Source organism: Panulirus ornatus, chromosome 59, assembly GCF_036320965.1.
Source record: "Panulirus ornatus isolate Po-2019 chromosome 59, ASM3632096v1, whole genome shotgun sequence".
In the NCBI taxonomy this organism is placed as follows: Eukaryota; Metazoa; Arthropoda; class Malacostraca; order Decapoda; family Palinuridae; genus Panulirus; species Panulirus ornatus.
Window position 1 is genome coordinate 27,363,618 of NC_092282.1, and position 27,730 is coordinate 27,391,347.

General features: G+C 41.5%; 1 protein-coding gene across 1 annotated transcript in view; it reads right to left on the bottom strand.

Moving 5' to 3' along the window:
* LOC139767311 (histone lysine demethylase PHF8-like) overlaps nt 1–27,730 on the bottom strand; it is a 130,308-nt gene that overhangs the window by 91,488 nt on the left and 11,090 nt on the right. The window contains exons 3-5 of the mRNA XM_071696581.1: nt 25,453–25,570; nt 18,540–18,700; nt 11,316–11,457 (exon numbers count right to left, since the gene is read on the bottom strand). Of these exons, the coding sequence (XP_071552682.1) occupies nt 11,316–11,457; nt 18,540–18,700; nt 25,453–25,570 (421 nt within the window). The remainder of the gene's footprint in view (nt 1–11,315; nt 11,458–18,539; nt 18,701–25,452; nt 25,571–27,730) is intronic.

Below are 27,730 nucleotides of genomic sequence, written 5' to 3' on the forward strand. Positions count from 1 at the left end.
AATGCCTCACCCTCAACAGGCCACTGGCAGAGGGCAACTCTAGTGCAGTGTTTGCAGAGGCTCCAACCCAATGTTCCTCCTGATTACTTTTACTTAATGTTCCTGCCTAAAGTTCCTAACCACTGCTTCTACCTAATGGTACTACCTATTAAAACTACCATTTTGCCAAAAGGCTGGGCTAGCGTACACTACTCACCGCAAGAAAATCCAGTTATGAAGGAAGAACAGCGTGAGTTAAGTATTGTCAAGTGTTATGTGTGACAAAAAGAGACAGTATGTTTGTGGACAGAATGCCAATAGTCAATGTGTAGTTTAGGCAGAGACAAAAAACAGCTACCTGGGTCAAAAGAGTGCAACCTGACAAATACTGAAGTGCTGGTTTGCTACACAGCCATCACTAACCCTCCCAACAGTCAGGCAGGTAGTACTGGTAATATACCTTTCTGGTTGTATGCAGTGTTTCTGTTATTTCAGAGTTGTGACTTAATTCAATAAGTAACTTTGCAATCCTTATAATTCACGATGACATCAAGCAATTGTAAGAAGTTCAATGAAAGAAGGTAGTCTGTCCTCATTTTATCATAAAGAAGTATCCTTTCACAATAAAGGGATGGTATCACCTCTATCTCAGTCTGAGTCCTGCCTCCAAATACCCACCCCAGTGAACATTCCCACGCTGCCAGATGCCCACCGCCCAAATATCGTACCAAACACTTAACCCTACACCCCCTCACAAGATTTTGGTAACTAAATATGACATTTTGTTACAACAAAAACAAAAACAAACCAAAAACAAGAAAACACAAAAGAATGAAATCGAAATTCAACAAGGCATAAGGCAAATATACACACAAATCACTGCTCAGCAACAATAGACTTCCTTTACCTGTGAGCATAACAAAAATGACATAACAAATGTGTTCACTCTTCATAGAAGGCATCACAAATACAATCTCTCAAGCGCACAAGGCAGTGTCTCACACGGTGAGGGTGCCACTGCCTGAGGCTGGGTGTCGCCACAACTGGGGCAAAGCCGCTGCTGGTGGGTACTCCCCTTGACCCATGGGTGTAATGGGGATTGGCGAACCCAGGGGCATAGGTGATGTCAGTTTCGCAAAGACACATGGCCACTGCCATTCAGCTTCACTGCGTATTGTCTATGCAGCTTCACCTCCACTACCATGTCCAACCTGTCCCACACCTTCAAAGCAACTTCCTGTATGTAGACAGGGGTCCCTGCAGATAGCTGGGGCAGTGTAGCGGCGTTACCTGCCGGGCCGCCCTGCACACGAGCCTGGCTCTCTGCTATGGCCTGCTCCCTGTTTCGCAAGGCAGTTCTCCATCACCGGTTTATCTGATAATGTTGCAGGGCACCAGGACACCATCTTGCAACTATCTTCCTGTCGCCAGTTGTGTGACTTATCCCCCTCCCTGCAGATACCTCCAACACCTGTGTTGCCCCTCAACACCCATTTGGCTGCCTTTATCGCTGCTTTGGCATGTCCACTAGACAAGGGGAAGTGGACTCAGGATATGGGCCAAATTTCCCCTTTTTTTGTAGAAAGCTTCCATCTCCTCATTGTCTAGACTGGTTCCCCATGTCTGAGGCATTTCCTTGGGTGCGTCCAATCTCCTGAGGAAGGTGAACAACCTAACAATAACTTGAGATTTTCCTGTGTACGTTTGAATCCTACTCACTGCACCACGTAAGAGGTGCAATGAAAGCAGGTAGTCCATCCTCATTTACTTCAAAGAAGTATCTTTCACAGGAGAGGGGTGGCATCACCTCTATCTTAGTCTGACTCCTGCCTTCCACTGCCCGACAAACGTTCCCACACTGCCAGGTGCCCACCACCCAACTATCATACCACACACTAAACCCTACAGTGATAAAGGAGTTAAAAAAAAAAGCATGTGAACTTAAATGTGGCACAGAAATAGGTTATGTTCGATTTAACGGATTTTCGGCATGAACAGACACCCTTCGCCCTATTAGTCCGTCAATCTGTGGCAGGGGTGTGTGACGTCACCTTGGCTGCTTAATTTGTTTATGGATGAAGTGGTGAGGTAAGTAAATACGAGTCTTGGAGAAAGGGGAAGCAATCTGTAAAGCATGAGAAGGGCTGGGAAGTGAATTAGATGTTGTTTGCTAATGATACAGCACTTGCAGCAGATTCGAGTAAGACACTGAAGAAATTGGTGATTCAAGTTTGGAAGAATGTGTGAAAGAAGGATGTTATGAGTACATGAGTAAATGGAAGGTTATTAGGTTTAACAGGGTTGAGGAACAATTAGTCAGGGTGCAAGTTTGAATGGAGAAAAACGGGAGCAAGTGAAGTGTTTTAGACACCTCGAACTGTATATGGCAGAGAGTTGAACCATGGAAGCAGAAGTGAACCATAAGGTAGGTGATGGGGGCAACACTTCTGAGAGGACAAAAATGGGTAAGTTTGAAGGTATAATAGTCCCGACAATATCATATGGATGCAAGGCTTTGGTTATGATGACGATGTGCAGAGGAGGGGGGGATGCATTGGAAATGAATATTTGAGGACAATTTGTGGTGTGAGGTGGCATGATTGAGTAATTAATGAAAGGGTAAGAGGGAAGTGTCATAATAAAAAGAGAACTCAAGGTGGGTGTGCAGAAATGGTTTGGACATATGAAGAGAATGAGTGAGAAAAAGTTAACAATGAGATATACATGTCAGAAGTGGAGGGAACAAGGAGAAGGGGAAGACCAAATTGAAGACAAAAGAATGGAATGAACAAAATTTTGAGTGATCAGGGCCTGACCATGCAGGAGAGTAAAAGGTTTGCACAGGGTAGAGTAAATTGGAATGATGTGGTGTACAGGGGTCGAAGTGTCATCAATGGACTGAACCAGGGCATATGAAGCATCCAGGGTAAACCATGGAAAAGTCTGAAGGGCCTGGTTGTGGATAGGGAGCTATGATTTCAGTGCAGTACACATGACAGCTGGAGAATGGATGTGTGCAGATGTGGCCTTTCTTCATCTGTTCCTGGTCCTACTTTAGTAATGCAGGAAATGGCAATCATGTATGAAAAAAAATGTATATTTTCTTCTCATATTCATAGAAGTTTCAGCAAACACTGCACTAAAGTTGCCCTCTGCTTGTAGCCTGTTAACTGTGACACACTAAAGGCTAAGAAGTACCACTGGAGTTCACTAGTTATGGAGACTCTTTTGCCATGGCCAACCCTTCGAGGGAGTTCCAGTTGGAACAGATGTCAGAATTTAGACAGATGTAGATCATATTCACCATTTCCTGTATTAGCAATACAGGATCTAAAACTGATGACTGAGCCTTAGAGGAAAAATCCACATTTGGCCCTGTTCTCCATTCCTTCTTGTTGAAAAGTAAACTAGGAGGGGAGGATTTCCAGCCCCCAACTTAAAAATATTTAGGGAAGCAGTGATGGCATGTGCAAGAGATGCATGTGGCATTGTGGCATGAGAAAGGTGAGAGGTGGGCAGATCAGAAAGGGTAGTTAGTGGTAGGATGAAGAAATAAAGTTGTCAGTGCAAGAGAAAAGAGAGGCATTTGGATGATACTTGCACGGAAAGATTGCAAATGATTGGGAGATGTAAGAGAGAAAGCAGCAGGAGGTCAACAGGAAGGTGCAAGGGTTGAAAAAGAGGGCAAATAAGAGTTGGGGTGAGAGAGCCATTAAACTTTGGGGAGAATAAAAAGATGTTTTGGAAGGAGGTAAATAACATGCATAAAATGAGAACGTATGGGAACACTGATGAAGGGGGTAAGGGGAAAGTGACAACAGGTAGTGATGAAGGAGAAGATGGAGTATTTTGAAGGTTTGTTGAATGTGTTTGATGATAGAGTGGCAAATGTAGGGTGTTTTGGTGGGGTGGTGTGCTTAGTGAGAGTCAGGGATAGTGGATTGGTAAAGAGAAAAGGGGGTGGTGCAAGCATTGTGAAAGATGAAATCTAGCAAGGCAACAGGTTTGGATGGTAATGCAGTTGAATCTATTGAGAAAGGGGGTGAAAGTTTTGCTGATTGGTTGGTAAGGATATTCAATGTATGTATGGCTCATGAAGTGCTTGAGGATTGGCGGAATGCATGCACAGAACCACTGTGCAAAAACAAAGGGGATAAAGGTGAGTGTTCAAACTACAGATATATAAGTTGTTGAGTATTCCTGGAAAACTGTATAGGAGGGTCTTGCTTGAGAGAATGACAGCATGTAAAGACAATCATATTGGGGAGGAGCAGTGGGGTTTTCGAAGAGAGAGGCAAGTATGTAGTCTGTTGGGGACAAGAGGGCCTGGGAAGTGAGTCAATTGTTGTTCGCTGATGATACAGAACTGGTGGCTGATTCATGGGAGAAACTGCAGAGGTTGGTGACTGAGTTTGGAAAAGGGTGTGAAAGCAGAAAGTTTAGACTAAATGTGAATAAGAACAAGGTTATTAGGTTCAGCAGGGTTGAGGGACAAGTTAGTTGGGATGTAAGCTTGAATGGAAAAAAATTGGAGGAAGTGAAGTGCTTTAGATATCTGGGGATGACCTTGGCAGCAAGTGGAGCTATGGAAGTGGAAGTCATAGGGTGGATGAGGAAGCGAAGGTTTTGGGAGCTCCCTATCCACATCCAGGCCCCATAGACCTTTCCATGGTTTACCCCAGACGCTTCACATGCCTTGGTTCAGTCCATTGACAGCACGTGGACCCCGGTATACCACATCATTCCAATTCACTCTATTCCTTGCCCGCATTTCACCCTCCTGTATGTATGCTCAAAATCTTTTTCACTCCATACATATAAAACTATTCATTTATCTGCCATACTTTATCGCTGTCTCCCGCACTAGCAAGGTAACACAAGGAAATAGATGAGGAATGGCCCAACCCACCCACATACACATGTATACACATAAACGCCCACACACGCACATATCCATACATATACATTTCAACATAAACATACATAGCCATAAATGTATATACACATGTACATATTCATACTCACTGCCTTCATCCATTCCTGTTGCCACCCCTCACAATAAAATAGCATCACCCCAACCCCTTCCAGTGAGGTGGCACTGGGAATTGACAAAAAAAGGCTACACTCGTTCACACTCACTATAGCTGTCATGTGTGATGCACCGAAACCACAGCTCCCTTCCCACATCCAGGCCCCACAGACCTTTCCCTGGTTTACAGAGTGTCAACCCTGGTATACCACATCATTCCAATTCACTCTATTCCTTGCACACCTTTCACCCTCCTGTATGTTCAGGCCCTGATGGCTCAAAATCTTTTTCACTCCATCGTTCTCCTTCTTCCATCTACCTCTGGGGATAGGGGAGAAAGAATACTTCCCACGTATACCCCGCATGTCATAGAAGTGACTAAAGGGGGCAGGAGGAGGGGGCTGGAAACCTCCCCTTGCATTCTAATTTCTAAAAGGGAAAACAGGAGTCATGCAGGAAGTGCTCATCCTCCTCGAAGGCTAAGATTGGGGTGTCTAAATGTGTGTGGATGTACCAAGATGAAAAAAAAAAGGAGAGATGGGTAGTATGTTTGAAGGAAGGAACCTGGTGCTTTGGTGCGGAGTGAAATGAAGCTCAAGGGTAAAGGAGAGCAGTGGTTTGGGAATGACTTAGGAATAAAGTAAGGGGTTGGTGAGAGGACAAGAGCAAAGGAAGAAGTAGCACTCCTCCTGAAGCAGTTCTGGGAATATAAGATAGAGTGTGAGAAAGTAAATTCTTGATTGATATGGATAAAACAGAAAGTGGATAGAGAGATGGGTGATCATTGGTGCCTATGCACCTGGTCATGAGAACAAATATCATGAGAGGCAAGTGTTTTGGGAGCAGCTGAGTGAGTGTGTTAGCAACCTCAATGCACGAGACCAGATTATAGTGATGGGCGATTTGAATGCTAAGATGAGTAATGTGGCAGTTGAGGGTATAACTGGTGTACATGGGGTGTTCAGTGTTGCAAATGGAAATGGTGAAGAGCTTGTGGATGTGTGTGCTGAAAAAGGTCTGGTGATTGGGAAAACCTGGTTTAAAAAGAGATATACATAAGTATAAGTATGTAAGTAGGAGAGATGGCCAGAGAGTGTTATGTGTTAAAAGATAAGCATGTAAAAGAGAGACTTAAGATGGTAGTGTGCTGAGAGGGGCAGCTGGAGGGATGTCTGATCACTATCTTCTTGAGGCGAAGGTGAAGATTTGTAGAGGTTTTCAGAAAAGAAGAATATTGGGGAGAAGAGGGGGTGAGAGTAAGTGATCTTAGAAAGGAGACTTGTGCGTGGAAGTACCAGGAAAGTTTGAGTAAAGAATGGAAAAAGGAGAGAGCAAATGACTTAGGGGGAGTGGGGGAGGAATGGGATGTATTTAGGGAAGCAGTGATGGCTTATGCAAAAGATACACGTGGCATGAGAAAGGTGGGAGGTGGGCAGATTAGAAAGTGTAGTGAATGGTCAGAAAGTATGATTGTTAATGAAAGAGAAAAAAGAGGCGTTTGAACGATTTTTGCAGGGAAGTAGTGCAAATGACTGGGAGAGGTATAAAAGAAAGTGGCAAGGGGTCAAAAGAATGGTGCAAGAGGTGAAAAAGAGGGTACATGAGAGTTGAGGTGAGAGAGTATCATTCAATTTCCTTGCGCTACCTCGCAAACGTGGGAGACAGAAAAAAAAAAAAAAAAAAAATATTTTGGAAAGAGGTTAATAAAGAGGCAAATGAGGAGGTAATAACAAGTAGTGATGAAGTGAGAAGGATATGGAGTAGGTATTTTGAAGGTTTATTGAATGTGTTTGATGATAAGAGTGGCAGATATAGGGTGTTTTGGTCGGGGTGGAGTGCGAAGTGAGAGGGTCAGGGAGAATGGTTTGGTGAACAGAGAAGAGGTAGTGAAAGCTTTGCAGAAGATGAAAGCCATCAACACGGCAGGTTTGGATGGTATTGCAATGGAATTTATTAAAAAAGATGTATGTATGGATCATGGTGAAGTGCCTGAGGATTGGCAGAATGCATGCATAGCGCCACTGTACAAAGGCAAAGGGGATAAAGGTGAGTGTTCAAATTACAGAGGTGTAAGTTTGATGAGTATTCCTAAGAAATTATATGGGAGGGTATTGATTGAGAGGGCAAAGGCATGTACAGAGCATCAAATTGGGGAAGAGCAGTGTGGTTTCAGAAGTGGTAGAGGATGTGTGGATAAGGTGTTTGCTTTGAAGAATGTACGTGAGAAACACTTAGAAAAACAGATGGATTTGTATGTAGCATTTATGAATCTGGAGAAGGCATACGATAAGGTGGAAAGAGATGCTTTGTGGAAGGTTTAAGAGTATATGGTAAGGAAGGTAAGTAGCTAGAAGCAGTGAAAAGTTTTTACCAAAGATGTAAGGCATGTGTATGAGTAGGAAGAGAGGAAAGTGATTTGTTCCCAGTTAATGTTGGTTTGCCGCTGGGGCGTGTGATGTTTCTATGGTTGTTTAATTTGTTTATGGATGGGGTGGTTAGGGAGGAGAAGGCAAGAGTTTTGAAGAGAGGGACAAGTATGCAATCTGTTGTGGATGAGAGGGCTTGGGAAGTGAGTCAGATGTTGTTCAATGACGATACAGTGCTGGTGACTGATTCAGGTGAGAAACTGCAGAAGTTGGTGACTGAATCTGGTAAAATGTGTGAAAGAAGAAAGTTGAGAGTAAATGTGAATTAGAACAAGGTTATTAGGTTCAGTATAGTTGATGGACAAGTTATTTGGGAGCTAAGTTTGAATGGAGAAAAAATGGAGGAAGTGAAGTGTTTTAGATATCTAGGAGTGGACTTAGCAGCAGATGGAACCATGGAAGCAGAAGTGAGTCACAGGGTGGGGGAGGGGGTAATGGTTCTGGGATGATGAAGAGTGTGTGGAAAGAAAGAACATTATCTCAGAGAGCAAAAATGGGTATGTTTGAAGGAATAGTGGTTCCAACAATGTAATATGGTTACAAAGCATTTGCTATAGATAGGGTTGAGCGGAGGAGGGTGGATGTGTTGGAAATGAGATGTTTGAGACAATACTTGGTGTGAGGTGGTTTAATCAAGTAAATAATGAAACGGCAAAAGAGATGTGTGGTAATAAAAAGTGTGGTTGAGAGAGCAGAAGAGGGTGTGTTGAAATGGTTTGGACACAAGGAGAGAATAAGTGAGGAAAGATTGACAAAGAGGATATATGTGTCAGAGGTGGAGGAAAGAAGGAGAAGCAGAGACCAAACTGGAGGTGGAAGGATGGAGTGAAAAAGATTTTGAGTGATCGGAGCCTAAACATAGAGGAGGGCGAAAGGTGTGCAAGGAATAGAGTGAATTGGAACGATGTGGTATACCGGGGTCAACGTGCCATCAATGGATTGAACCAGGGCAAACATCTCATTTCCAGCACATCCACCCTCCTTTGCACAACTCTATCTATAGCCCACACCTCGCAACCATATAACATTGTTGGAACCACGATTCCTTCAAACATAGCCATTTTTGCTTCCGAGATAATGTTCTTGACTTCCACACATTCTTCAACGCTCCCAGAACTTTCGCCCCCTCCCCCACCCTATGATTCACTTCTACTTCCATGGTTCCATCTGCTGCCAAATCCACTACCAGATATCTAAAACACTTTACTTCCTCCAGTTTTTCTCCATTCAAACTTACCTCCCAATTGACTTCACCCTCAACCCAACTGTACCTAATGACATTGCTCTTATTCACATTTACTCTCAGCTTTCTTCTTTCACACGTGTATATATGTATATATCTGTGCATGTATATGTATGTATACGATGAAATGTATATGTATGTATACGTGTGTGTATGGGCGGTTATGTACATATATGTATATATGAGTGGTTGGGCTATTCTTTGTTTCCTTGCGCTACCTTGCTGATGTAGGAAACAGCAATTAAGTATAATAAATGAGAATATAAAACAAATTGCAGAGGAATTTATTAAAAAAGGGGGTGACTGTATTGATGACTGGTTGGTAAGGTTATTTAATGTATGTATGATTCATGGTGAGGTGCCTGAGGATTGGCGGAATGCTTGCATAGTGCCATTGCACAAAGGCAAAGGGGACAAAGGTGAGTGCCCAAATTACAGAGGTATAAGTTTGTTGAGTATTCCTGGGAAATTATATGGGAGGGTATTGATTGAGAGGATGAAGGCATGTACAGAGCATCAGATTGGGGAAGAGCAGTGTGGTTTCAGAAGTGGTAGAGGATGTGTGGATCAGGTGTTTGCTTTGAAGAATGTATGTGAGAAATGCTTAGAAAAGCAAATGGAGTTGTATGTATCATTTATGGATCTGGAGAAGGCATATGATAGAGTTGATAGAGATGCTCTGTGGAAGGTAATAAGATTATATGGTGTGGGAGGCAAGTTGTTAGAAGCAGTGAAAAGTTTTTATTGAGGATGTAAGGCATGTGTATGTGTAGGAAGAGAGGAAAGTGATAGGTTCTCAGTGAATGTAGGTTTGCGGCAGGGGTGTGCGATGTCTCCATGGTTGTTTAATTTGTTTATGGATGGGGTTGTTAGGGAGGTGAATGCAAGAGTTTTGGAAAGAGGGGCAAGTATGCAGTCTGTTGTGGATGAGAGAGCTTGGGAAGTGAGTCAGTTGTTGTTTGCTGATGATACAGCACTGGTGGCTGATTCGTGTGAGAAACTGCAGAAGCTGGTGACTGAGTTTGGTAAAGTGTGTGAAAGAAGAAAGTTGAGAGTAAATGTGAATAAGAGCAAGGTTATTAGGTACAGTAGGGTTGAGGGTCAAGTCAATTGGGAGGTAAGTTTGAATGGAGAAAAACTGGAGGAAGTGAAGTGTTTTAGATATCTGGGAGTGGATTTGGCAGCGGATGGAACCATGGAAGTGGAAGTGAATCATAGGGTGGGGGAGGGGGCGAAAATTCTGGGAGCATTGAAGAATGCATGGAAGTCAAGAACATTATCTCCGAAAGCAAAAATGGGCATGTGTGAAGGAATAGTGGCTCCAACAATGTTGTATGGTTGCAAGGCGTGGGCTATGGATGGAGTTGTGCGCAGGAGGGTGGATGTGCTGGAAATGAGATGTTTGAGGACAATATGTGGTGTGAGGTGGTTTGATCGAGTAAGTAATAATAGGGTAAGAGAGATGTGTGGTAATAAAAAGAGTGAGGTTGAGAGAGCAGAAGAGGGTGTTTTGAAATGGTTTAGTCACATGGAGAGAATGAGTGAGGAAAGATTGACCAAGAGGATATATGTGTCAGAGGTACAGGGAACAAGGAGAAGTGGAGGACCAAATTGGAGGTGGAAAGATTGAGTGAAAAAGATTTTGAGTGATCGGGGCCTGAACATGCAGGAGGGTGAAAGGCATGCAAGGAATAGAGTGAATTGGAACGATGTGGTATACCGGGATCGACATACTGTCAATGGATTGAACCAGGGCATGTGAAGCGTCTGGGGTAAACCATGGAAAGTTCTGTGGGGCCTGGATGTGGAAAGGGAGCTGTGGTTTCGGTGCATTATTACATGACAGCTAGAGACTGAGTGTGAACGAATGGGGTCTTTGTTGTCTTTTCCTAGTGCTACCTCGCACACATGAGGGGGAGGGGGTTGTTATTTCATGTGTGGTGAGGTGGCAATAGGAATGAATAAAGGCAGACAGTATGAATTATGTACATGTGTATATATGTATATGTCTGTGTGTGTATATATAGGTATACGTTGAGATGTATAGGTATGTATATTTGCGTGTGTGGATGTGTATGTATATACATGTGTATGTGGGTGGGTTGGGCCATTCTTTCGTCTGTTTCCTTGCGCTACCTCACTAACGCGGGAGACAGCGACAAAGCAAAATAAATAAATATAAAATAAATGTATAAGTCTATGTCTAATTTTCTTGACGTTTTCCTGGGTTTCTACTTGTACAAACCTTGTACAAGATAAAGCAAGAGCAAACTCATTGAGACAATCATACCAATACCTGCTAATGCTACTGCACAACACAAATTTAGCAAAATTCTGTATATGGGCTGAGCTAGGATATGCAAAGCAGCCTGGGGATACCATGGAAAGGTTTGTAGAGCTTGGTTGTGTATTGGGAGCAGTGGTCTTGGTGCATTATACATGACAGTAAAGAATAGATGTGAGTGAAGCCTTGTCCTCGTCTGTTCTTGGTGCTACCTCGTTAACACAGGAACAATGAACAAACGTGAATGAAAAAAAAGAAAACTTCAAAAGGACCGCAATCTATAAGACCCATGCTTGAAAAGAACAGCCATCCATGGAACTGCAAAGTATAATTATAAAATCAAGAGTAACTTACCTTGTGTTTGAAAACTCGAGGCTGATGAGGTTAAGAACTGTAGTTCTGGCAGGACTTAGAAAATATTCGATGAATTCATGTAGTTGCATCTTCACATCTGTTTGTCTCTGTACATCAATTACATCCACCTCATGTTCTGAACCTATAGAAAGAGGTCCATAATCACAATATATATGAGCCATAATTACCATGTAAAATTCACTGCATCAAATAATCAAGCACATGACACTCCTGTTTATGTTGAACTGTCAAGAGCAAGGTTATGGCAAATTAGAAATAATCTGTATATAACGAAAACCAAACTAGTCCATAATGATCTGAGCAACAGCCTGGCTAATACATCATTTTCAATGATAATGATTACCAACCACATGACAAATGGCCTCCACATTTGCAGCAAGATTTAACATTCACAGCTTTGACCATATATATGGGGCAGTCTGTATACCTGTTTCGTATTCATGTCATACAAAAATGAGATCTATCTTTCTCAAATCTTCCTTTCCTTAGTGGGTCTGAAAATCCAAAGATCCAAATTTTCTCAAATCTTCCTATATCCAGTTAGTTTAATCCTCATTTCTGCCAAATTTAAGATATTAAGGGATGAAGCTGATTTTTTTCTGGTATAAAGTTGTAATGTTATGAACTTTCTTAGATTTCATGAACACATCATGAATAGTTTTTGTGAAAAAAATTAAAAACCTGAAACTCTTACATAAAATGTCCCAAATTTTGATGGTAATATGTATTGTAATATATACTGCATCTTAATTACCTGCATACAGGCCTTTAAAACAACCCTTTCTAATCTCTCATATATATGGAAATTACCATAAAGCAAGTAGAATAGTTTTGAGAAATTTTATTTTCAAAAATTCTTTATGACCCTAGACTTTCCACATCTTACCTCAGTCATTGACTCAAGGCACATAAAGAAGCAAACATGCTAAAGTTGTTGCTCCTCCTATTAGTCCACTGACAGGTGAAAACAGAATGAAAATTGGTTCATAACTTTCCAAGTTGTTATTTTTTGAATTTCAAAAATCAAAATTTCGAGAAATTGGGATCTAAAGTTTTGGTATACATCTCTGCCCTAAAACTTTTTAGTTTTAAGTTTTACAGTAACAGTAAAGAATCAAAAGTTGATTTATGAATTTTAAATAATATGAAATGCAAAGGAGGCTCTTGATCCCCTCCTTTTTCAAGGTCTTCGAACCTTCCTACACCACCTCTCCCTTGGAGTCACACACCTGCCAGCAAGCAGAAACTGTTTTCCTAGCAACAGCAGTCTTCTGGAATTCCTTAAGGGATACATGCATCCTCCGAACACTAACAAACTTCACAAAAGTTGATAAAAACTGTGTATTAAATACTAACAGACTGAGTGGACCCCCTGACCCCTGCACACAGCGTACAGGTAGCCCTAAAAGTTCAATTTAAAAGCCGTAAATGTTTTGGTTTATAATAGTCAGCCATCATATTGTACAGAGTGCATTTTCTCTTTACCATAAATATCAATTGTAGAGCGCATTTTCTCTTTACTATAAATATCAATTGTAGAGAGTGCATTTTCTCTACCATAAACATCAAAGAAAATAATTTTTTTAGGGAAACTTGCCTGAAAAAGCCAGGGAAACGTCGCCCTTAAAAGGCCCTAAAATGAGGGTTGACTTTCCTTAATCAAATTATCCCAGGACACAAAAGCTTAATGGGATTCTTAAATTGACAAGGATTTGTCATTTCTTTAATCATGCCATAGCTTGATTGCTTAGGAAGGCCTGAAAACGAAAGGATCCAAATTTCCTTAAATTATTCCAAGGCCCTATATTTTGAAGGCCCTAAAAATGAGAAGATCCAATTTGCTCTAAATCAACATTGCTTTTATGACTTACGAATCCCTGCAAGCTCCAGGAAGCCATAACTATCTGGTTTCTTTCCATTCATGTTTTCCATTTTCCAGAGAGCAAAGCTGTACCAAGAGCAAACGAAGAACAGCCTCATTTGTTTACTTCCTCTCTTTAAGTGTCATGTATAAGACATGAAAACCAGAGCCCCTTATCTGGAGAAAAGCCCCAAATACCTTTCTGTGGTTTCCACTGACAGTTTCATATGCCTTGGTTCAGCCCAATGAAAGCAAATCACCCACTATGTACCATACCACTCCAATAGGCTCTATCCCATAAACACCTCACATCCTCATGCATGCTCAGGCCTTGACCACTCAAGACATCTTTCACTTCATCCTTCCATCTTTAATTCAGTCTCTCCCATTTCTATGTCCACTCCAATTCTAACACTTATACCCACTTATCACCTCTCTCAAGCATACTCTGTCAGTGCACTCTATTCTGCTCTCTCAAGCATACCCTTCTTACCACCACACCACTCTCTCATCCAATGATTTTTTACTAAATCAACCCTACTTAATATATAATATTCCTAAGCATTTCATCAACACATCCTCCCCACTCTTGAATTCTTTTTTAATCAAGTGCCTTTGCCTCACATCTAATAACTAGCAACTTCCCCTTGACCTCCTACTACTTCCTCTTACACATCTCCCAATCACTAACACTCATTTCCTCTAGGTTTCACCTACACACCTCATTTTTCTCTTTAAGTAAAAAAAAATTTCATACTCCTACTCACTACCCTTTCTTTAAACCTTTACATCCCACCCTACACATGCCATGCACTTCACTTGCACATTTTTTTTTTTTTTTTTTTTTGCTTTGTCGCTGTCTCCCGCATTTGCGAGGTAGCACAAGGAAACAGACGAAAGAAATGGCCCAACCCACCCCCATACACATGTATATACATACGTCCACACACGCAAATATACATACCTACACAGCTTTCCATGGTTTACCCTAGACGCTTCACATGCCCTGATTTAATCCACTGACAGCACGTCAACCCCAGTATACCACATCGATCCAATTCACTCTATTCCTTGCCCTCCTTTCACCCTCCTGCATGTTCAGGCCCCGATCACTCAAAATCTTTTTCACTCCATCTTTCCACCTCCAATTTGGTCTCCCACTTCTCCTCGTTCCCTCCACCTCCGACACATATATCCTCTTGGTCAATCTTTCCTCACTCATTCTCTCCATGTGCCCAAACCATTTCAAAACACCCTCTTCTGCTCTCTCAACCACGCTCTTTTTATTTCCACACATCTCTCTTACCCTTACGTTACTTACTCGATCAAACCACCTCACACCACACATTGTCCTCAAACATCTCATTTCCAGCACATCCATCCTCCTGCGCACAACTCTATCCATAGCCCACGCCTCGCAACCATACAACATTGTTGGAACCACTATTCCTTCAAACATACCCATTCTTGCTTTCCGAGATAATGTTCTCGACTTCCACACATTCTTCAACGCTCCCAGAATTTTCGCCCCCTCCCCCACCCTATGATCCACTTCCGCTTCAATGGTTCCATCCGCTGCCAGATCCACTCCCAGATATCTAAAACACTTTACTTCCTCCAGTTTTTCTCCATTCAAACTTACCTCCCAACTGACTTGACCCTCAACCCTACTGTACCTAATAACCTTGCTCTTATTCACATTTACTCTTAACTTTCTTCTTTCACACACTTTACCAAACTCAGTCACCAGCTTCTGCAGTTTCTCACATGAATCAGCCACCAGCGCTGTATCATCAGCAAACAACAACTGACTCACTTCCCAAGCTCTCTCATCCACAACAGACTTCATACTTGCCCCTCTTTCCAAAACTCTTGCATTCACCTCCCTAACAACCCCATCCATAAACAAATTAAACAACCATGGAGACATCACACACCCCTGCCGCAAACCTACATTCACTGAGAACCAATCACTTTCCTCTCTTCCTACACGTACACATGCCTTACATCCTCGATAAAAACTTTTCACTGCTTCTAACAACTTGCCTCCCACACCATATATTCTTAATACCTTCCACAGAGCATCTCTATCAACTCTATCATATGCCTTCTCCAGATCCATAAATGCCACATACAAATCCATTGGCTTTTCTAAGTATTTCTCACATACATTCTTCAAAGCAAACACCTGATCCACACATCCTCTACCACTTCTGAAACCACACTGCTCTTCCCCAATCTGATGCTCTGTATATGCCTTCACCCTCTCAATCAATACCCTCCCATATGATTTACCAGGAATAGTCAACAAACTTCTTTTTTTTTTTTTTTTTTTTTTTTTTTTTTTTTTTTTTTTTATACTTTGTCGCTGTCTCCCGCGTTTGCGAGGTAGCGCAAGGAAACAGACGAAAGAAATGGCCCAACCCCCCCCATACACATGTACATACACACGTCCACACACGCAAATATACATACCTACACAGCTTTCCATGGTTTACCCCAGACGCTTCACATGCCTTGATTCAATCCACTGACAGCACGTCAAACCCTGTATACCACATCGCTCCAATTCACTCTATTCCTTGCCCTCCTTTCACCCTCCTGCATGTTCAGGCCCCGATCACACAAAATCTTTTTCACTCCATCTTTCCACCTCCAATTTGGTCTCCCTCTTCTCCTCGTTCCCTCCACCTCCGACACATATATCCTCTTGGTCAATCTTTCCTCACTCATTCTCTCCATGTGCCCAAACCATTTCAAAACACCCTCTTCTGCTCTCTCAACCACGCTCTTTTTATTTCCACACATCTCTCTTACCTTACCCTTACGTTACTTACTCGATCAAACCACCTCACACCACACATTGTCCTCAAACATCTCATTTCCAGCACATCCATCCTCCTGCGCACAACTCTCCATGTGCCCAAACCATTTCAAAACACCCTCTTCTGCTCTCTCAACCACGCTCTTTTTATTTCCACACATCTCTCTTACCCTTACGTTACTTACTCGATCAAACCACCTCACACCACACATTGTCCTCAAACATCTCATTTCCAGCACATCCATCCTCCTGCGCACAACTCTATCCATAGCCCACGCCTCGCAACCATACAACATTGTTGGAACCACCATTCCCTCAAACATACCCATTTTTGCTTTCCGAGATAATGTTCTCGACTTCCACACATTTTTCAAGGCTCCCAAAATTTTCGCCCCCTCCCCCACCCTATGATCCACTTCCGCTTCCATGGTTCCATCCGCTGCCAGATCCACTCCCAGATATCTAAAACACTTCACTTCCTCCAGTTTTTCTCCATTCAAACTCACCTCCCAATTGACTTGACCCTCAACCCTACTGTACCTAATAACCTTGCTCTTATTCACATTTACTCTTAACTTTCTTCTTCCACACACTTTACCAAACTCAGTCACCAGCTTCTGCAGTTTCTCACATGAATCAGCCACCAGCGCTGTATCATCAGCGAACAACAACTGACTCACTTCCCAAGCTCTCTCATCCCCAACAGACTTCATACTTGCCCCTCTTTCCAGGACTCTTGCATTTACCTCCCTAACAACCCCATCCATAAACAAATTAAACAACCATGGAGACATCACACACCCCTGCCGCAAACCTACATTCACTGAGAACCAATCACTTTCCTCTCTTCCTACACGTACACATGCCTTACATCCTCGATAAAAACTTTTCACTGCTTCTAACAACTTGCCTCCCACACCATATATTCTTAATACCTTCCACAGAGCATCTCTATCAACTCTATCATATGCCTTCTCCAGATCCATAAATGCTACATACAAATCCATTTGCTTTTCTAAGTATTTCTCACATACATTCTTCAAAGCAAACACCTGATCCACACATCCTCTACCACTTCTGAAACCGCACTGCTCTTCCCCAATCTGATGCTCTGTACATGCCTTCACCCTCTCAATCAATACCCTCCCATATAATTTACCAGGAATACTCAACAAACTTATACCTCTGTAATTTGAGCACTCACTCTTATCCCCTTTGCCTTTGTACAATGGCACTATGCACGCATTCTGCCAATCCTCAGGCACCTCACACACTTGCACATGTAAACATTAATTCCATGAATACCATCCACTCCTCACTCAAATAATTTTGTTTATTCTTCCTCGTACCATTCATCACCAAAATTCTATTGGTATCTCCACACACAAGCCTGTTTTCCACGCTCAATCACTTTCATGATCCTCTTCACACCCTTGTCACTTCCTCTTTTCCTAAAGCAGTTATAAACTTTCAACTTTCATTACTGAATTTATATGAAAAATGGGAATAAGGGAACCAGGGCAAGTAAAGCAGCAAGGGGTAACCATGGAAAAGTCTACGGGGCCTGGTTGTACATTGGGGGTTATAGTTTCAGTGCACTGCACATAATGGTTAAAAAATGGATGAGTAAATGCGGCCTTTCTTCATTTGTTCCAGGCACCACTTCACAGATGCAGGAAACTGCAAACGAGTATAAAAAAAAATGGGGATGGGGACAAAAAATTCTTCCTATGCATTCCTTGTTTGTGGTAAAAGGTAACTAAGAGGGGCATTAGCAGGGGAAAGAAATCCCCATTCCATGTGTTTCAGATTCTGAAAGTTGGGACAGAAGAAGCAATCAAGCAAAACTTTCCTCTTAGGATCAGTCAATTGTTCTGGAAGCTTCTTCAACTCATGCAGAAAAGCTTCTGCACCCACACAGAAAACAGCAATAATAAATGAAAAAAGTTTACCAAACATTTTTGTACCCTTAAATAAGCCTGCATTACATTTTAGGACTAAAACATTTTCTGCAGGAATCCATCTCCAATTATGTATAGGAAGTCCATGAGAAAAGATTTAGCTAATCAGAATTTTACCATACAACTTTTCAAGAATGTGTTTATTCCTTATAGTGAGACATAATGGTGTAATGTTGGTTCAACTACTTCAAAGAAAGTGCTTATGCTTATAATGATGCTTATTCAAATCTACTGATGAGTTAAAATCAAAAAGTCTGCTTTCAAGCAAAGGCTAGCCTATCATACTGTATTAATTAATTATTCAAAGTGAAAAAATCTAAAGGTTCACCAATTTTAGGTCTACTGATGATTGGTTCATGCAATTTATGTTTTTCTCCACCTTCACCATCACTTAAAATCTATTATAGATGGTTACAGAAATAACATAAATGTGGCACAAAAAATCTTTCAAGGAAAAACTCTAGGGTAAATGCTCCTGTAACCAGCATACAGTAATCACTGGCACTAAGTCTGGCGGATATGGATGATAAAACTTTTCCTGTATTTCTTAAACTCACCAACATAATTTTCAACATCAAGGACATTGAAAGAGTCATGGGGCACGATGAGATCAAGCCCATTTCTATCTTCAACCAAAATGGGCTTGTTAAATCCATTTGTAACAATATATGGCAGTGTAAGCTGTTGTCCTCTGAGCCGATAGACCACATCTTCGCAGCTAAAAAGAAAAGAAAATTAATTGTATATTCATGTCATATTATATATAACTGATTGCCGTATCCTGCATTTGTGAGGTAGTACCAGGAAACAGCCAAAGGAAGACTCATCCACTCATATACATACATAGGGGAGAAAGAATACTTCCCATATACTCCCCATGTGTCATAGTAGGCAACTACAGGGGGTAAAAGCGGAGGGATGGAAACCCCCCTCCTTGTATTTAATTTTCTAAAAGGGGTAAAAGAAGGAGGAGTCATGGAAGGAGTGCTCATCCTCCTCAAAGGCTCAGAATGGAGTGTCTAACTGTGTGTGATGTAACCAAGATGAGAAAAAAGGAGAGACAGGTAGCATGTCTGAGGAAAGGAACCTGAATGTTTTGGCTCTGAGTGAAATGAAGCTCAAGGGTAAAGGGGAAGAGTGGTTTGGGAATGTCTTGGTAGTTAAGTCTTGAGTTAGTGAGAGGACAAAAGCAAAGGAAGGAGTAGCACTCCTCCTGAAGCAGGAGTTGTGGGAATATGTGATAAAGTGTACGAAACTAAATTCTACATTGATATGGGTAAAGGAGTTGTGGGAATATGTGATAAAGTGTAAGAGACTAAATTCTACATTGATATGGGTAAAACTGAAACTCAATGGAGAGAGATGGGTGATTATTGGTGCCTATGCACCTGGTCATGAGAAGAAAGGTCATGAAAGACAAGTATTTTAGAAGCACCTGAGTGAGTGTGTTAGCAGCTGTGATGCACGAGACCAGGTTATAGTGATGAATGATTTGAATGTAAAGGTGAGTTATGTGGCAGCTGAGGGTGTAATTGGTATACATGGGGTGTTCAGTGTTGTACATGGAAATGGTGAAGAGCTTGTAGATTTATGTGCTGAAAAAGGAATGGTGATTGGGAATACCTGGTTTAAAAAGAGAGATATACATAAGTATACATATGTAAGTAGGAGAGATGCCAGAGAGCGTTACTGGATAACATGTTAATTAATAGGCGCGCGAAAGAGAGACTTTTGGATGTTAATGTGCTCAGAGGTGCAACTGGAGGGATGTCTGATCATTATCTTGTGGAGGCGAAGGTGAAGATTTGTAGAGGTTTTCAGAAAAGAAGGGAGAATGTTGGGGTGAAGAGAGTGGTGAGAGTAAATGAGCTTGGGAAGGAGACTTGTGTGAGGAAGTACCAGGAGAGACTGAATACAGAATGGAAAAAGGTGAGAAAAAAGGACGTAAGGGGAGTGGGGAAGGAATGGGATGTATTTAGGGAAGTAGTGATGGCTTTCGCAAAAGATGCTTGTGGCATGAGAAGCGTGGGAGGTGGGCAGATTAGTAAGGGTAGTGAGTGGTGGGATGAAGAAGTAAGATTATTAGTGAAAGAGAAGAGAGAGGCATTTGGACGATTTTTGCAGGGAAATAATGCAAACGAGTGGGAGATGTATAAAAGAAAGAGGCAGGAGGTCAAGAGAAAGGTGCAAGAGGTGAAAAAGAGGGCAAATGAGAGTTGGGGTGAGAGGGTATCATTAAATTCTAGGGAGAATAAAAAGATGTTTTGGAAGGAGGAAAATAAAGTGCGTAAGACAAGGGAGCAAATGGGAACTTCAGTGAAGGGGGCTAATGAGGAGGTGATAACAAGTAGTGGTGATTTTGAAGGTTTGTTGAATGTGTTTGATAAGAGTGGCAGATATAGGGTGTTTTGGTCGAGGTGGTGTGCAAAGTGAGAGGGTTAGGAAAAATGATTTGGTAAACAGAGAAGAGGTAGTAAAAGCTTTGTGGAAGATGAAAGCCGGCAAGGCAGCAGGTTTGGATGGTATTGCAGTGGAATTTATTAAAAAAGGGGGTGACTGTATTGTTGACTGGTTGGTAAGGTTATTTAATGTATGTATGATTCATGGTGAGGTGCCTGAGGATTGGCGGAATGCGTGCATAGTGCCATTGTACAAAGGCAAAGAGGATAAGAGTGAGTGCTTAAATTACTGAGGTATAAGTTTGTTGAGTATTCCTGGTAAACTATATGGGAGGGTATTGATTGAGAGGGTGAAGGCATGTACAGAGCATCAAATTGGGGAAGAGCAGTGTGGTTTCAGAAGTGGTAGAGGATGTGTGGATCAGGTGTTTGCTTTGAAGAATGTATGTGAGAAATACTTAGAAAAGCAAATGGATTTGTATGTAGCATTCATGGATCTGGGGAAGGCATATGATAAGAGTTGATAGAGATGCTCTGTGGAAGGTATTAAGAATATATGGTGTGGGAGGCAAGTTGTTAGAAGCAGTGAAAAGTTTTTATCAAGGATGTAAGGCATGTGTACGTGTAGGAAGAGACGAAAGTGATTGATTCTCAGTGAATGTAGGTTTGTGGCAGGGGTGTGTGATGTCTCCATGGTTGTTTAATTTGTCTGTAGATGGGGTTGTTAGGGAGGTGAATGCAAGAGTTTTGGAAAGAGGGGCAAGTATGCAGTCTGTTGTGGATGAGAGAGCTTGGGAAGTGAGTCAGTTGTTGTTCGCTGATGATACAGCGCTGGTGGCTGATTCATGTGAGAAACTGCAAAAGCTGGTGACTGAGTTTGGTAAAGTGTGTGAAAGAAGAAAGTTGAGAGCAAATGTGAATGAGAGTAAGGTTATTAGGTACAGTAGGGTTGAGGGTCAAGTAATTTGGGAGGTAAGTTTGAATGGAGAAAAACTGGAGAAAGAGAAGTGTTTTAGATATCTGGGAGTGGATTTGGCAGCGGATGGAACCATGGAAGCGGAAGTGAATCATAGGGTGGGGGAGGGGGCGAAAATTCTGGGAGCGTTGAAGAATGTGTGGAAGTCGAGAACATTATCTCAGAAAGCAAAAATGGCTATGTTTGAAAGAATAGTGGTTCCAACAATGTTGTATGGTTGCAAGGCATGGGCTATGGACAGAGTTGTGCGCAGGAGGGTGGATGTGCTGGAAATGAGATGGTTGAGGACAATATGTGGTGTGAGGTGGTTTGCTCGAGTAAGTAATAATAGGGTAAGAGAGATGTGTGGTAATAAAAAGAGTGTGGTTGAGAAAGCAGAAGACGGTGTTTTGAAATGGTTTGGTCACATGGAGAGAATGAGTGAGGAAAGATTGACCATATATGAGTCAGAGGTGGAGGGAACGAGAAGTGGGAGACCAAACTGGAGGTGGAAAGATGTGGAGTGAAAAAGATTTTAAGTGATCGGGGCCTGAACATGCAGGAGATTGAAAGGCGTACAATGAATAGAGTGAATTGGAATGATGTGGTATACCGGGGTCGACGTGCTGTCAATGGATTGAACCAGGGCATGTGAAGCGTCTGGGGTAAACCATGGAAAGTCCTGTGGGGCCTGGATGTGGAAAGGGAGCTGTGGTTTCAGTGCATTATTACATGACAGCTAGAGACTGAGTGTGAACGAATGGGGCCTTTGTTGTCTTTTCCTAGCGCTACCTCGCACACATGAGGGGGGGAGGGTGTTGTTATTCCATGTGTGGCGAGGTGGCGATGGGAATGAATAAAGGCAGACAGTATGAATTATGTACATGGGTATATATGTATATGTCTGTGTGGGTATATATATGTATACATTGAGATGTACAGGTATTCATATTTGCATGTGTGGACGAGTATGTATATACATGGGTATGTGGCTGGGTTGGGCCATTCTTTCGTCTGTTTCCCTGCGCTACCTCGCTAATGCGGGGGACAGCAACAAAGCAAAATAAATTATAAAAATACGGCAAAAACATAATGGTGGGCAGCTCTCCAATTCATTTCCTGCTCAAAAAAAAAAAAAAAAACAGTCTAAAAAGAACAGAAATGAGCCAATAAGCATCCTTTTGGTCCAAGTTGTTCATTGAGTTATTCAACCATAAGAAATTACATACTTTATAAACCAGGGCATGTGAAGCATCTGGGGTAAACCATGGAAAGTTCTGTGGGGCCTAGATGTGGAAAGGGAGCTGTGGTTTCGGTGCATTATTACATGACAGCTAGAGACTGAGTGTGAACGAATGTGGCCTTTGTTGTCTTTTCCTAGCGCTACCTCGTGCACATGAGGGGGAGGGGGTTGTTATTTCATGTGTGGCGGGGTGGCGATGGGAATGAATAAAGGCAGACAGTATGAATTATGTACGTGTATATATGTATATGTCTGGGTGTGTATATATCTATGTATACGTTGAGATGTATAGGTATGTATATTTGCGTGTGCAGACGTGTATGTATATACATGTGTATGTGGGTGGGTTGGGCCATTCTTTCGTCTGTTTCCTTGCACTACCTCGCTTACGCGGGAGACAGCAACAAAGCAAAAGAAATAAAATAAATATAAAGCAGTAATCCTGAATTTGTCTTCTGATGTCAAGTTTTTAAGAGAGAGAGATCCAGAATCATCCTTTTCCTTTTTTAAGTCCTGAAAGAGGATGCTGATAAAACCCAGTCTTCCTGCAGGTTCTATTACACCTCTGTTCAAAATTCCTGTGTATACCATATCTTATAGCACATAAAATGTACTTGTTTCCAAAAATATGCATATTGCAACAACTACCTTGAATAATGAATGCCTGTGAAAAAATCATAAGACCAATGTGCACAATACCCTAGGCCCTAGGGCTTATCCTCCGTGTGAGAATACTATCTGGGTCACTTCTATGAACCTTGATAGAATATCTGGGATCCCTGGGAGTTAGGGGTAAACGATTCTCATCCCTTGCTAACCATCTTTTCAGTACTAGCTGCCAGCTGGCTTGGCCCAGGTTCACTAAACAACCAATCAACAACCTCCACTTTGTGATGATGTCATTGACCAACTAGCCATTGATACCAACCTGCTTCATAATTCTCAGAACAACAATATAAACCTAGCAACAAAGAGATTTTTTGAAGTTGGGTGAAAGGTAAGGTATGAAAAAACATCCCTAGAAATGTCTTATAAGAGAGTTTTTCACATTCCAAAACTTAGTTGCATTACTCATGGCAGCTAAAGAATGGACATGAGCAAATGAAGCTTTTCTTCATTTGTTTAGGTGCTACCTCTTCTAAATAGGAAATGGCACACAAGGATGAAAAAATTTATATACCTCTCCAGGGTTAGACTGTCCTACAAAACTCAAGAGTAAACCAACATGTTGGATGAGATTTAGAGAAAAATTCTTGAAAAAAGTATACTGTAAGGCAAAGAAAATATTAGCTTGTTGCATGCCAAGGGGGCTTCTACCCCCAAAAGTGGAAATCCCACAACCACACAATTGGCAGAGTGTCAATGACCTCTGTTGTCAATCTCATCAAGGACAGATTCCTGAGCCACTGTACCTACATGAATAGAAGCCACAATAATAAAAGAGCAGAGATGTGGCTTAAAGTATGTTCTACAAATTTTACAGAGTGGCCTCCACTACCTCAAGACTCAATTTAACACAACGCTAATTGAGTTGTTCTGCACACTTCCCATATTCCATTTTGGTGGAGACAAAATAATGTTTTAATTTCAACACTTACACAGAAACTCTATGGGCTGGGGAAAAGAATGTGACATGACACCAAGCTTGTTTATAATGAATTTGAATGCATGAACATACAAACTATGTAAACAATAAAGTACTTGCACTCACTCATGTGTAAGCTAAAATGTTGAACATTTTGGTGTATGTTTACAATACTAAATATCTGATTATAAATCTCTTAATGTCTATGGACATATTTTCACACATACAGTACAGCATGTTGCTCTGTGTGTTACATGAGTACATGAAAGATTATCCTCTAATGGCAAAATAAAATGCTTTACTGAGAAAAAGTCCATCCACTCTCAAATTACAACAGCACATTCAGTTTTATGTTAAGATGAACAGTTTTTCCTTGTCAAGGAAACAACTTACTAGCTTCTGGGTTCACTCATTTTGGGAAGGTCAAACACCATTTAAAATGAGAAAACCTTCAGTACTTAGCCAGAGGCTCAACAGATGAAGGAGAAGCATGTAAGAGATGACATGTCTGTCTATACATATTTCAAATCCAGATGCATGGAGAGACAAACTTTAAACGAAAACACACTGTGTGAGTGTGTGTGTATTACAGTAATTCCAACTATTCTGAAGTCATTCATGTATTAAAAATATATCTGTAATGCATCTTTCAATAAATAAAAAAAAAAGTGCCCTAGAGAAAGCTCAGATTCTCTACAAAAATAAACTCAATATGAAAAGTATTGGCCCTTCTAGGGGTAATTTAACTTCCTACCCAAAGAACAACTGTGGGGCTCCACTGCTGTAGGACTCAGCAATGGCCAAAGCACAGACCTAACAGATTACATGGACCAAGTGATTCCAACCCATCAAGCATGCTGCTCCCAAAAATAACAAGAGAAGGTTCCTGATTGGTCAGTGAGCAGACCCAAGTTGGGCCAGTAGGCTGCTTGCACCAACCATGTGGTTAGCAAGGGGTGACAGGCATTTGCCTCATCATATGGCTGGGGGAAGAGGTTTTTAGCCCCCAGGGATCCTGAAGATTCAAGGATCACACAACAATCCAACCGTGGAGGAAAGTAAGCTTATAAAAATAAAAAATAAATAAAGTGTAGTCAGGCAAAAAATAAAAAACAATTCAAACCACACATTATATTCATCACCTACACAATCACAGAACATACTTGTCCTAACAAAATTTTATAGTTTCATTCCCCATCTTCAAATGAACAGTGATCCACTACTGTAGTATATCTGCTAACTGAAAGGCGCTCAACAACTAAGCCTTGAACAAAGAAAAATAACATACCTGGGAAAATGTCTGCTTTTTAGTTCTTTAATGAAAACTTGGGTGCCTGTTTGAACTGGCTTGGAAGCAGCATCAGCCTCTGAGTAGTCGTGACGGTGCCAATTTAATCGTGCTTTTACTGAAAGGTATGGAAAACATGTTACAACAATCCATAAAAACTATAATAGCTGAATATACATACAAAGATTTTTGATCTCCCTTGTTTCACACATTCTCCAAATTTCCGAGAAAACAACTACTGTAGTTTCTCACTTGATTCTGCTAACACATGTGTGTCATCAGAAAACAGCAACTAACTCACCTCCCACATCCGCCACCTCATCAGATCTGACCCTCTCTCCAAGACCCTCACATTCACCTCCCTCACCACCCTATCCTTAAACTGGGTAAACAGCCATGGTGAATTCCCATACCCCTGCTGCTGATTCACCGATCAACCTGTCTATATCTCTGATGCCCATTCCCTCTGGGAACTCCCATCAAGGGGTGGCTATGAAAAACAAGTCTCCACTTATGCCTGTCCTCACCTGCCTCCCTCGCACACACCATTCTAAACATTCTTCCATTATTTCTCTATCTTCAGTATTCCTCCAACCTATTCTCCCATGTCACAGGTGGTCTTCCAACCACACCAACCCTTTTCACTGTACTATCATACACTCTCCTTGTAAACTTCCAGTCTCGTCATACACTCTCCTTGTAAACTTCCAGTCTTGTCATACACTCTCCTTGTAAACTTCCAGTCTTGCATTCTTTCCAAATGGCCAAACCACCTCCGAGGATTACATTTCACCAACCCTACCACTCCAAAATTCACTCCCTTTGCATCCTCTGCCATACGTCTTTTTTTTTTTTTTTTTTTTTTTTTTTTACTTGCTATTACCTTCAACTGCCTATGCTCACACACATCATAAAACACACAACCTTTTGCAACTCCTCTTCACTTTCAGCAAAAAACACAGCATCATTCATAAACAGGCTTGCCACTAGCCACCATATCTCTCTGCTACACTCCATCTCTACACCCCTTTTCCATAGTTTTGCTTTCACCTCTCTTATCACTCCATCCATATATGTGTTAAAAAGCCATGGTGACATCACACAGCCCTGCTTCACACCTACATGTGCCTCAGAACTTTCTCTCAGCTGTCTAACCACTCTTACACACACATCTGCTCCTCTAGTGAAGGCTTTCACACCATTCAAAAGCTGTCCCCCTATACCATATATCCTTAACACATCCAATAAAGCATCTACTCCACCTTGTCATACCCTTTCTCCAGATCCATAAAAACTGCATACAACTTCAAACCTTTCACTAAATACTTTTCCACAGTCATCTTTACAACAAAAATCTGATCCACACATCTCCTACCTTTCTTAAAACCCCCTTGCTCTTCACTTATTCTGTATTTAGTCACTTCCATCACTCTGTCAATGTTTTTGCATGCACTTTTCCTGGTATACTTAACAGAGTTATCCTCTATAAGTGCTAAATAAATCCTAAGCACCTTTTCCTTTTAATAAAGGAACATTAATAGCTTTCATCCAATCCTAAGGCATAACCTTGTTTCCAAGCTAAATTACATATATGATTTATCCACTCTATCACAATTTCTCCTCCATACTTCAGCATTTCAGCTGTAATCCCTTCCGCTTCCAGTGCCTTTCCTACCTTTAGCCTCATTATTGCCCTTCTTACCTCCTTTTTGCTATAGTCCCTTGCACTTGTATCCTCTTCCTTCCATCCTCCATACCCATCAATGTAACAACTACTGCCTCCCCTTCTCCCATTTTCATCAGTTCTTCAAAATACTCATTCTATCTTCTTTTCACTTCCTCCTTTTGATTCAGCAACTCCCCTTCCTTACTTCTCACATCAACATTTCCACTCTTTCATCCACCCATTTCCTTTTTCATCATCTTCCAGTATAGTTTCTTATTATCCCAAAACTTTCTATTGAATTTCCTTCCAAAATCTTCATCTACTTTTTCTTTGCTTTCCTCAATCAGCTTCTTAACATCCCGCTAACAATTTTTCTTCCCAACATTTCTAATCTCTTCTGTCCATCATGCACTGCCCTTTTTGTGCATGTATCTCACTACCTTGTATCAAACTAGTGATTCTACAACCTTTAATAGTATTTCTCTAAACATTTTAAACACCTTACTCACATATGACTGCATTCTTACAATCATTGCACTTCCATCTAAGCTTTCAGTTACCTTTCCTTCATACTCCTCCCTGCATTTTCTCTGATTCATCTTCTCTCTCACC